The 13,638-nt window shown below is 35.3% G+C and overlaps 1 protein-coding gene across 2 annotated transcripts in view; it reads right to left on the reverse strand.

Moving 5' to 3' along the window:
• Nucleotides 1–13,638, reverse strand: part of LOC100650408 (SAM and SH3 domain-containing protein 1) — a 387,188-nt gene extending 373,550 nt beyond the window's left edge. For both annotated transcript variants that reach the window (XM_012311947.3, XM_012311946.3), the window contains exon 1: nucleotides 11,346–13,638. In XM_012311947.3, coding sequence (XP_012167337.1) covers nucleotides 11,346–11,843 — 498 coding nt within the window. In that variant the 5' untranslated portion in view covers nucleotides 11,844–13,638. The remainder of the gene's footprint in view (nucleotides 1–11,345) is intronic.

Below are 13,638 nucleotides of genomic sequence, written 5' to 3' on the forward strand. Positions count from 1 at the left end.
AAGAGACTGGGCTACGCTCCCCGCCTGCACCATTAGCGTTGCAATTAAACATGTTTATTACCAGGCAACCGTAATACAACCCGGCGAGTCCTTAATGTTGCCTAGATAGCGCTGCATGCATTGCGTGCCAGCCTACCAACTCGATGAGGGAATAGTCCGTACGATAATGCTTCTACTTATTGTTAGTTAGCTACACTCATGTAGATCCATGCAGGTGGAAAAAATGTTCTCGTACATTTACACTTAAATTTTGATGTTATCCCATGGTTATCAGACATCAGATTCGTCTTTCTGTATAGGTACCATTGTGAATGCTCTACGTATTAGTATGGTGATTTAGGTGGTTAAAGTTAGTAGACCGGGACACGAACCTAGTTATATTCTACATATGCATGTCTTGTGGATTGTTCATTCGATCAGCTGTGATATTTACCTTATTGATAAGCCTTTTCTCTCTTTTTTTTTTTGTTAGAGGTGAAATATTCTTAATATAACACTACAGATATAATGCCTTTACGGTGTTTCAGCTTCGTAGATGTATGCAAGCGAAAAAAAATATAACCATACGTTTGCACTCGAATTTCTATGCTTCCCTATAGCAATTTAAATGATAAAGTTAGTTAGAGCGAACGCAGGCTTACGTATGATTTGAGAATTGTTAATTAACGGAATTTTTCAACCTACTCCATTTTATAATTATTAAATAGAGAAACGTGAATGCATTGCAATCCCTTTATTGTTGTTTTAAACATAAAGCTTCAAAAACCACGATATAAAATTACACAATGCCATTTATTAATGAACTTTAAGTAACAGTTAAGAAACGGTTTGTTGCTTTCTACTTTGGCATAATTATTTCCTATGTCATCGTTAGTTAACAAAGAAAATGGGTGAAAGAATAGCTAGGAAACGAATAAATTCTATTAATGCACAAAGACGACATACACGGAAGGACAAACTTCCTCTATCTCCCTCAGTGATTGCGCATAATGCAATTTAATATACCTCAGGTTATTACTGACGAGATAATGCATTCGTAAATAAGCGTTCCGTTCTTACAGTACGTTTACGCGCTCTTTCCTCTTCATTTCCTTCCCTTTGTCCCCTACCTTTCCCTCTTATTATCCGTCTAATGTTTTCCCTGTCTTATTTTCAGTCCTATCTGATTTTCTAACTGCCGCAGAGCCCAATATCGGAATATCCAACGGATAGTAAACCACGATTCTATAAGTAGTCACTGCACCCAATTTGCGGAGTGAGCAAATTGTTAGAAGAAGGTATAGCCTACCCAGAACTGATGAGCATCGTGCTACTTCGATATACGGATTTTGATTCATCGTCGAAAACAAATCCCAGTGAAATTGTTCCAGATAAAATGGAATTGGAAATTTATACAGCTATTTTTAATTAAACCTTTTGAATTTCTAACGAGATGGATTACGCGTTTTATTTATACGCAGAAAAACTGGCTAACTTTTTTAAATCATATTGTATATCTAGGCAGTATTTATAATTATTGTGCGTCATACAATACTCGTGAATTAATTTTCAATTTGCAACTTCAATATGCCATGATACATCATGTGGACAGTAATTCGCTCCGAGATTTATGGATTAATAAATAATATATCATGTATTTGTCAAATTTATCTTCACAACTACACTTGTGCAGTGTTGATATGATAATCAAATTACCAAAAAGATTGACATGTTTAGATCTTTTTAAAAAAAACCTCTATTCCACCCAAAAGATCAGTTTCTTTCATCAGATTATATTCCTTGTAATCGGAACGTCTATAATTTGGAAAAAATATTTTTCAATTATAAGAAAAGTGTAATTTAACTGCTTCTACATGTACCATATATATAAAACATCGAACATGTATCTGACAGTAATTACATAATTGACAGAAATGAAGTTAAAGAAACATGTAACAAATATCATCATACAAACGTGTCTCAAAATTTTATTTTTAATGTTAGAACCGAATAAGATTGAAATACTTTAAGGGTGAAGCGTGAAAACAGGTATCCGAATGCATGAATGGAGGAATGATTAACTCATTCTAATAGATATAAATTACTACCTGAATGTCTATTTAAATCGAGTGGTTTAAACGGCGCATAGGTGAGAAGGAATCTTTACTGGAGATTAAACCGGCAAGATGGACATCGACCACACTCGAGTGAAAAGCAAATGAAAAAGACAGAGAGATAAAGAGAAAGAGAAAGAGGATTCAAAAAAGAAACATCAAAGAGGGCTCTCTGTCCAAAGGGATTTCTACTCTCATCGTGGACATTCAGAGATATACGCGCAACTCTGGTAAAGCACGCTCGATGTATATGTGTGTATATACACGGTTGACCTAACGTAATCCTGTTCTCATCTCCCTTCTCCCTATGTCTCGCTTCAGCATGCGAAATGCTTGTGTGTATGCACTACTTCGCGGCTGGATTATCATGAGAACGAGGCAGAATGACATTACGATGTTAAACATTTTTCAGACACTCGTGCGAAACTTGTGTCGTTGTCATACGCACGAATAAAAGGAAGAAAATGGCAATGAGAAGTGCATTGAAAGCATCACCAACAAACAGCGCATACACTTGCTTGGGGAAAACGTTTTATCACGCAATTAAATTACCTCGAAATACAACAGATTTTTAAAATGCCAAGTAATGCTCGTCTTAAACAAAAATTTCACCATCCCGTCTCCATAACGTTGCTCGTCCATTTTTTTGCATTTTATTACGACTATCCGGATATTTTTTAAGTTAGAGAATATATAATCTCAATAGCACGACGACTGGCTAGTTTCGACCGCGTCGGGAATTAATAAAACGTGGTTATTAGAAAATTCAATAGTACATATCGATGCCGCATAGTAATAATTAATACTCGTATAATGCTGATATAGCACTATGGATATAGTAGTGTTAAAATTATTCATGTTGATACATATTTTCCTAATTTCGTTGATAATACAAATAATGTTCGAACTAAATTCTCATTTCATGGAAAAACTACTCTATCGTAAATTAAGAACAGATTTCCTATAAATTGAAGGATATTCATTTTGTTTTTTGCGAGGATATTTATAATATTTCTTACAAACGTATTTTTCAGTAATAAGAATTATTAATAATTTACAGCTGTTGATGTTCCTTATAATACGGTCTTTAACTTTTAGAGTAATTTACTACCTTGCTGCTTATACAAATTACAATTACCTACAGCTGTTACAAATGAAATTACTTCAACTGCTTGGATCCCTTACAAATATTATTGTACTAATATTATTTTAAACAACGCGACGCTTCGTACCACGTACGAAATTTCTTTAATATTGAAATAACGTAGAATGAACGTTATTAATTATTTGCTAATGAGATAGTATAATACGTTGGACTGATTATACCAGAAGGTCAGTGATCTAAAGATCAATTATCCAGGCGCCAATTATCTGATCTCCCGATTGCACAGACATTGATTTCCTGATCAATGATTATCAGGGTGTGTAATCGGAGACTCTTATATTTATGAGCGAGGAAGCAATTTTGTCCTGATAATTGAATATTTATTTCATTAACATATATAATAAGATAAATTTCATTTAAAATAGACTGACATCGTTTGAAAAAGATAGAGATAAAAAAGATCAATTTTACTGCTACGTTCTTTCTACCGTGTCTCTCTGATGTTCTCAGCAGCACGAAAAATAACGAAGTCTATACATTTAAATTACAGGTGCTTTAATCAAGATCTGAACCACTCTGCTGAAGATTCGAGCCACTGATCGAAGTTCAATTTCGTGCTTCTTCGAATCTCAATTTCTGTTAGTTTCCTAGTCGAATCTAATACTTATAGATTAATATCTGATTAAATTCGTCTGAAATAAAATCCAATCGCTGTATCTGCTTACTTTATGTTTGACTTGATTAAAGCAACGATTCTATTGTCCATATCTTAATTTATAGCTGCACTTTCTTAATGGCATGATATAAATGTAAAATATGTTTTGTTAAATCTACACATGGAAAATTAAAAAAAAATAATAAAAATGAATACATATTGATCTTTAAAATGAATCATCCAATTTTTCAAGATAATTGCTAAATCATGAATTTGAGACTACAGGAAGTACTACTATCATTTCAAAATCTAAATTAAACGAAAATTATGGTGGTTTTGCATAAATATCATAAGTATCTCCATTCTTAAGGGACCCAGCTATCTAACAGAATCTAATTTCTCAAAGTAAAACCACCTTACAACTCTTTTACCAATACTCTTTACCAATTTGTGTAGCTGATGTGATAATAAAAAGAAAATACTACGTTTCCGCTGACCTATCGTAATATTGTAACTATTGGATTATTGTAACATTCCCATAGATTTCTCTTAACGCGTCCTAATGAAAATAAAAAACGGTTTCATGCAACACTATAAACACCATAGAAATCTAGCATCTAGTTTGAAACTAAATTCTCTGCTAAGCATAGTGTACGTACAGCTGGAAGGCAATATCATGCTTAATACTTTTCTTTATGCACCATTAAGATGCAAAGAGGACAATGTTAGTTATAATGAAACGGAACGGCTTGGTGCTTTATTAGGACGCTTTGCAGCGATGCTACTTCATTAACGTTTTGGCAAACTTGGCCTTTCGCAGGTGTCGAGGAAAGCTATGTTTCTTCCTTTCGACAGAAGAAAGGAAAAGAGGGAAGAGATGCAGGAGAGTTGCGCGTATACGAGCTGAAGAAGAAGAAATCTTATCGTTAAATCGTGGAAAGAAACGGAGGCGGAAGAAGGAAGGCGAAGATCGAGAAAGAAACGAAAGATTATTAATGGCTCTTTCTACGAAAACCATAAATTTCTTACACGTACAGTATGCCCTATCAAATATCCAAGATTTTCCTGATTACTTTCCTGATCTAGATGTGTGTTATGTATGCTTCGGGTGATATACCATGGAAATATTCATTTATATTTCATCACACGAAATATATCTTTCTCCTTCCAAGATTGGAATAGAATGGTTTCTCTCGTGTACTACAGAATATAATAAGAGCGTCATTAAATTTTTTAATGAAAGGAGAGTACCGTTAAATTGTAGTGTTGTAAAGTAGAACGTTTATCAATGTGTAGCAATGGATTGTTATCTACTTCTTATGATGAGGTAAGGCAACGCCATATACATATACAGTTATCTACAAAAGCTTCGTACACCCCATAAAAAAGAGCATATATATTAAAATAAGTGTTAGAAAATGTCAATGCAAAATTAGTATAACTATCATAATATCCTAAAAATAATGAAATAATTCCACATGTTCATAAAAAGGACTTCTTTAAAAAATGGTCAATCGTATCCTACCCAAATTAATTCTAACGTAAGCAATCGGAACAGGCTACATTACAACATTTAAAAAAATCCGACAATTTCTCGTATCTCTACTTTGGGATATCTATATTTGCATTTTCAATACAAAAGAAAAGTAATGAATATCGATATTTGGAAACGACAAATGCCTTACCTAAATTCTAACGCAAACAACATTAAGAGATTACTTCAGAGAAAAATAAGAGAAATAATTCGAAAATTCTCTGTGTCTCTATTCAAAGATAGCTATATTGCGATAAAAACTGGCATTCATTATCAAGAGCAACCGAATTATTGGTAGAATAATCGAAGTATATCGCTAACCGTGCCTATATTCGGACAATTACGCAGTATACGGATATATTTTCATCGTCTAAAGTCTAAAACATAATGCTCCCTTCCTTCCACAGCCCTATTTCTACATAGAATAAGAGAATCTCATTCGTCGCGTTTGATATTTCATGGAAACGTATTCGATCGGGCGCATACAAGGTAGAACGGGTTAGAAAGAGGAAAGGAGCTGGAAACGGACGGTTCAGAAAGAGCTGTGACGGGGTTGGCTAAGGGATACGTATATCGATTGAACATTTGCTCAAATATTTAAACGCTATTACTGCTGGTCTGCGTACAGTTATACTATACGATGAACTCGGTCGCCGTACTCTCTCCTCTTGTCTGGAATAGCTGAAACTACTAAATTGCTCGATCATAGCGCATTTCTCCTGTTTCGCGTCTCAGCAACAATCACGCGTTATGCTATCCCACCATACAATTCAACATGACACTTCAACCACTTGATTATTCCATGTTTGGATTATGCATTAATACAAGCTGAGACAACAAAGCTGGATTTCAATGAAAGCTCTCTTTGTGCTTGCAGGCAAACGATGAATAATTCATAATAAATAGATGATTTTCATTTAGTTAGAAATTAATTGTATTAAATCCATGTTCCGACTTTTTACAATTTGTTATTTGGATTTATTCTTCGTTCAGATCCTAAGAGACGTAGAAGACTAGATCTTAGAGGAATGTTTATAATATTTGGTTAAAATGAAACAGAAAATATTTCTTGTTTGCAATTCTCAAATTTGATCGAACATTCATAGTTTTTGTATAACGTTCAAGTATGGATTTAATGAAGATAAGTTCTGATTTAAACGACAATATTTTTCATGAAAACGATCTTATACTATATAAAACAATGAATCAAATCCTACACTACTAATCGTGCTAGATACATTTATTTACAGAAAATGGTACCTTGACTTCGGTTCTCCTAAACAATTTTTGACATGCAGTAAACTTATACAAATAAAAATAAAATAAACTCTTCTGTATCTATGTTGCTTAAACAAATATGCAAAAAGAACAAGATAAACAGAACTTTCAAAAACAAAATAAATTTCATTCCAGAGTCTCGCAATTTTCACTAACTCTGAAGGAAGTACGTATTTCGTTCGTGACCTCTACAATTGTACTGCACACTTTTGCATTATTCTCTGAGAATAAAGTTTTCTTAAATTGCCTTGCGGTGCTCTCGACTGTAGCTGCTAGTTGTACCATGAAAGAGCAGCTAACAACAAATAAATAGGCGCATAGTGGCACTGATCGTATCGCGGGTGCTGTGATTGACTACGTGGTCCCTATACTTGGAATGTTGATTGACCAGATACCCAGTTGAGGCGTCGAACAAATCGGACCTTCCGGATTGGACCAATAAATACGAAAGTATGCTTCCAAGCCGGAGGTAGTACCTACATATCACTTGGCCGAAGGTCGATATATTCGCGAGAGAGCCTTGGTTACATGCGTGCACGCACGCCCACAGGAACATGTGCGTTCTGCATCGAGAGGGAACAAGGAGCAGATGACGACCGGACCACCGTGCTCTGAGAGAGAACAGGTATTTTTATTGCGTTCCTTTCCCTTTTGCAATCATTTGCGCGCAAGCACCAGCACTTCCACAAGGGAAAATTTAATATAAAGTGTGTTTTTCCTTATTGTTCAACGTTATTTAACTATTTATATTTATTAAATTTTTGTTATTTTTTATTATTTTGTAATATTTTTTTAATATTTCGAAACAACTTATTCAAGTACTATTTTCGATAACATTTACGTTATATTAATGTAGAAAATGAATTCTCTCTAAAAATGGTACAGGGAAACGAAAAAGAATGTTTAGAACACTTTTCGTTTACTCCTTTGAACAGGAGTAAAATGTTTTTCACGTATATTTTATATTTTAAAGATAAACTTGCGTTCTCGAATTCTTTTCGAAAATAATATTTATTTGTCTCACATCCTCGTTGTGTATCAAATTTTGTATACGTATCATGTAAAGAACATTTGACCAATTTGATATTAATCTATGTAGTTTAGAATTTACACATTTATTCTGTTTTATTTCTCATCAAACTAATATCAAAATATTTGTGTTTGCACTATGCGTAATAAATATTTGTAACTCTGTGTATATTTAAATATGCATATTTGCAATACTGTCAAATTTGTTTTAAACCGACACTTGCTCACATCAAAATCAATATTACATTACAAAATATACTACTAATTACAAAACACGCAATCTGCGAAACTTTTCCTATCTGAATTTTCGTACGAATATTATCTCAAATATTCTCAGCTAACAAACTTTTTGTGATGTTCCTATCAATAATTTATTCGTATATCTATCTATCGATCAGTCTGCACTCAGGGAACTCTACGAGCTAGGAGCTTTATTAATGGCCGGATAGTACAGATAATCTTTTTACAGTCTCGAATAATAAAATCCATCTCATAGAACTCCCAAATATTTTTTCGTAAACTCGTAAAATTGATTATAATACTGGAATAACAGCGGTTAATCCATTGCGATGGGATTGAATTAAAATTCGGAAACCAATAGGAGAGAGTGCGGATGCGAAACGTAGCATACGTGCTCGTAAATTTTCGACCGTGGTACAATCGTAATTGCTACGTAATTTACAGTCTCCGCAAAAGCTGGCCTTTTGTCATTCAAATTCGACGGCTGCCACGATTTGTTTACGCGGTACCTTTACCAATGCGCTAAGCATCATGACCATAAACCAGTAAAATAGGGCCCCAGCCGTTTAAATACGAGGTCATAATGTCAAGAAACGGACGTAAGTAATGGCAGACTTATCCTCGACGATAGAATTACCCACATGCTTATACAGTATATACCAATATCAGACGTGCATTTCTTTTTTCAAAGTGCACTCAGCTCCTCGCGCGATTAATTAACACAAGCAGATACTGGAAAGACGTTGTCCAGCCATGTGAATCATTAGCAACTACGATCATATTTAAAGCTATTTCAAATCGATAATGTGGCTAGGCTTCATATTCATGACAGTGATACAACGCGTTGGTACAGTGATGTTCTAATAATCATTTCAATTGTGTACTTTGTCTTTAGCTCAATTTCAGTTTCATTAGTAGTCAGATTGGTAATACGTGATATGACAATACAATTTATTAGTTTACGACACTATGATCGACGTAACTTCTGTTACCGTGATTGTCGGATGAATCTGTTATTTATTTCCCTTCCTTTTTCAATCGTGGTAACAAAAGCTTCTGAATCTTCGCGCAAAGAAGTTTTGTACGTTTATACAAGTAGCTATAACATTAACGCCCATTTTGTAAGTATACATATATCGCTACGTTTACTAGTACTCTTTTACATTGTTCCTCATATTATCAGGACAAGAAAAAGTTTTATAAAAAAATAACAAGCGAATTTTAAGTACATTTTAGGTAAACAAAATGTATAACTCATTTTAATTGAAAAATTTACGAGTTCCAGTCATTTTGTCCTATGAAAGTTAATGAGATAATAAGAATAATTTTAAGGAAACGATACCTACACAACTATAACTTATATATATACATTTTTGGTTACGACAAAAGTACAGATTTATAATTATCTATGTTTGTTAATCTAAAAATTAGAAGAAGGGACGATTAAAACATCGAAAGTTTCATTCAAATTGGTGCAATTTAATCGGACGTCATGTATATGAACCTGATAACGCCCAATGCGGTTTTTAGATAAGAAAATATGTTTCATATTCGTTAGCTGTTTTTCAATTGAAACTTCAAAAATACCGTTCCCAACTACTGCTACATGAAAATATAATGCGCTTTTTTAAAATTGTTTGCTTTTTAAAACGTAAAGCCTGTGGTTATTCCGGGTGGTTTGTATTCACAAACAAAAAATGTAATTACGCATGAGATGCGGTTATTTGTCTTTATCGTCGCATAACTTCAATTTTTGAAACAATATTATCGAACCACACACTTTTCTACTTTTTTTCTACTTACAATTTACATAACACAAATGTACAAGTCATGAATAAAAGTTTAAAAATCAAAACGATTACATTTTTCAAACTTTATTTCGTGCTATCTTATTTCACTTTTAATTCCAGCATTCGCTATAAAATCTATATTCGCTAAGATCGAATGTAGACTATCGAGTGATTCAGTTAAATAGTTAAAAACGAACCGATTATAAATATTAATTGGAATCGACTTATGCAAATGAATCTTCTCCAACGTTCAATAAAATTTGTACTAGTTATCAAAATAAATATATAATTTTGATACAATATTTAGGGCGGCTGCGCGCATTTATATTTATTTCATTATATTTAATTTTATTATATTTCAATTTCAAGAAATTTGAGACAGGCTTTTATCGCTAATCAATCGAGCTTGAAAGCTACACATATTATTTATCATATATTAAAAGTACATAAACGATTCGAACTTCAAAAACGAAGAATTTCTTTAATGAAATATATATATTTATTTATTTCTAATCATTTGTTATTTTGATTCATCGTTTTCATAAAAAACATAAAACAAAAGTATGATGAAACGTTTCGTTAAAATGTATAAACTACACGTTGTCTTCGGAAAGATATAATGAATACATATATAAATCGTAGAACGTATAAAATTATAGTACGCGTCTTATCTGAAGCAGTGGGGTTACTGTAACGAAATAATGAATCAGAGAATTATCTACATTCTCAAGGCGTGTCTTTACAAGGGTTATGAGTTTTTTGCATTATCTTGCTTTTCTTCTGAAATATCCTCCTGATTCATATAGTTATTTCGCAATTTGATAATTCGATTCGTATTCCCGATATTGATCATAAATAACCAAAAATATTATAGCGCTAATATAATTAACGATAATTTATAAATCTGCCTTTTCTATTAACTTCGATCATAGAATCATAGATATATACGTTAAATTTATTATTTTATCCCATAAATTATATTTATTGTTAGAATTATTCATTTCAATCCATTCAAAAATATAATTTATTATTTCCGTACAATTAATAAGGATGACAAATTCGGCTTTCCCTTATAAATTTACTTCTTTCGCTCAACATACTCTGTTTCTAAAGAATACGTCAAATTCTATTTTATCCATTTGTAACAGAATATCTCTGATACGAGATTACAATGCGTATCATAATAATCTAATCTAAAATAAAATAACACATAAAAAAGAAACTAGAAAAGAAATAAACTACCTCATAAACGTTCATGAAAAAATTCGCAATCGTTATTATTACAACAAATGGGTAGATGAGCTAGTCAATGATAGGTTGGAATTAAAAATAAAAACGTGAAAGAAATTTCAGGAAAAAGGGGAAAGAAATCAAAAAGCGAAATACTTCCGAGGATGATAAAGTTCCATGAATTCCATGTAACTCATCTTATATCGTACCGAGCTTCTAGCCGTAAATTTTTTCGCGGCATTTTTTACCATAGCAAGCAAATAACTAACTTTGTCTTAAACGTAATAGTCAGGTATAGCGATGAAGAAAATTTACGTCCATAAAGAGAAAGAAGGAGCGAGAGAAAGGGTAAGAAAAACGAACAAAAAGGAAAAAGGACAAGCTGACTTACCGGTGTTGTGTAAGGTTGACAAGCCAGCCTGATGCCGTCGTGCCTCAGCTTCTCCTGCAGCAGCACCCGTAGCTGCATCCTTGGGATTCTGACGAGCTCCGCCTTTCCCTCCTCGTACTCGTCCGCGAACTTGGTTAATTCCTGACCACCGCTCGAAGAGCTGGCAGTTGGCGAAGCCCTCTGCGCTTCTTTATCGCTGAGCGGTCTCTCAGAAGACGTTCTAGAAGATTTCGAGCTGACATTGTCGCACAAACAATCGTTGCTTTCTTCCAAGGTAAAGTAAACGCTCGCAGCACCCTCTTCTCTCAGTGTCTTCACCGATTGAAGTAATCTAGCTCTATGCGTTTGATTGAAGACTCCAATTGCATCTAGATCAGGATCACCGATTTGCTTGCAAATCTCAAGATCGTCGTAGCCATTGTCGATGAACGACTCGGAATATTGGCCTAAGTGAAGCGAGCGCAGCCACTCAACCACAATGTTGCTAGCCATCGTCATGTCTGTCGTTGGCGAGGAGTGCGAGGGCTTTATCACGCCCCCGCCGCTCTCTCTCTTCTCGTGTACACGTGTCTCTCCCTTCGACTTCCTTTCCGAGATCTCGTCCCGTTCTGTCCTTGTCTCCTCCTAGCCTATGCGCTCTGTCTCGAAACTACGCGCCGCGACATCTTCGAAAGAATGCGGATCGACGACGACGTCTTCAGGGAAAGAACGAAGTCACGTATGATATTCGCTATCGAATCGGCCTGAAACCGATCCCGGGTCCGATTGCTTTTTCTTGTAATGGGCGGTACCCTCGATTAACGGCTCCTTCGAGAATACCGATCGACTACGCGCGCGAGGGGGAGGAGGGTTACTGCACTGGTCACGTTCGATCTTCAACGTGCGGTGCCCCGGCTCATTACGAGGCGCGGACGATCGAACTGGTTCGACGCGCCGATACGATCTCTCTCTCGTTTCGAACGCTTCTAAGCGAGCCACTGCTTTGCTACGAGTCTCTCTCTCTCTCTCTCTCTCTCTCTCTCTCTCTCTCTCTCTCGGTGCACAGTTAAGAATTAAAAGAAAAACGCGGGTAATTATACTCCGTGTCCCTGCCTCGTTCTATTTCACGAAACACGCTTCTCGGTCGGTAAGAGAGAATAACAGAGAAATTCAACCGATCCAAGGTATTAATCCTTTTAAACGCGATCGATTCAAACGCACGTGTGTCGATTCGGAACACCAAATTACAACCGACGAATGTTATTGCGCGCGACCTGCTAGGTATTAGCTTTGTTTATAGCCTCTATAATGTAGCACGCGCAATAAGAAATCTTTTATTTATCAGATATTTACCACTATTACTTTATACGTACTTCGAATGCTAGGGATTTTTGTAGCACTTTTGTTCGAAGGATAATACAAACTTGCACGTTTTCAATGTATACTGGCGTACCTTTCACAGAAGGATGGAAGACGTCAAACAAACAATATAGCTTTAATCACAGAACATACACTAATCTACATTCAGTCGAATCGTAAGAATACTTTTCTTCCAACACTGTTACGATACCGACACTACTTCTTGTAGTTATTCCTTTCTGACCTTGAAGTCTCTTCTCGCGAAACTACCAACAATTTCGCTCCAGTAATGTTATATCGTTAACGTAACCTCTCTTCAATTTTCTGTTAGAAATACTTTCGTTTGCTTACAAGTAAAACTTCACTGTTTCCGATGAAATTCAACGAGGAGCTAATTGAATGGAGCAGTAAACAAGAAACACATCATGTATGTACAGGTGGGAAAAAACGATACAAATTCATGAAAATATCAAGTTACGCTCGTGAAATAGAAATCGACGAACGTTAAAATTACACGAGTTAGTGTATTCCAGTTTCTTTATTCTTTTTAGAAGGGGCGACAGGGACACGTGAGTGACAGAGAGAGGACGACCGAAACCGCAGACAGAAACGGCGGTCTCCGGGATCGTTCGTGCCGGTATTGAAACCGTAACCTTGAAAACTCCGAAAGAGGAAAGACCGACACGGCCGGAAAGCACGCGGTCCAGCGTTCACAATAAAACCTGCGTGTTATATCTATCGCGCGCTGCTCCTTCTCACTGCTTTCAAAACATATCGGGAATAATATGCCGAACTTGATTTCACTGAATTCACGTCGCTCATAATCACGGTAAGCAAAGCGTCATCAGTGCTCGAAACAAGATACGCGAAACACGCAACTACAACACGACATTACCGCGACGCGATACACGGCTCGACTGACGCGAGACATTCGCCAGAGGGAGCTCCACTCGTC

This window comes from Bombus terrestris, chromosome 9 (genome assembly GCF_910591885.1).
Source record: "Bombus terrestris chromosome 9, iyBomTerr1.2, whole genome shotgun sequence".
Lineage (NCBI taxonomy): Eukaryota > Metazoa > Arthropoda > Insecta > Hymenoptera > Apidae > Bombus > Bombus terrestris.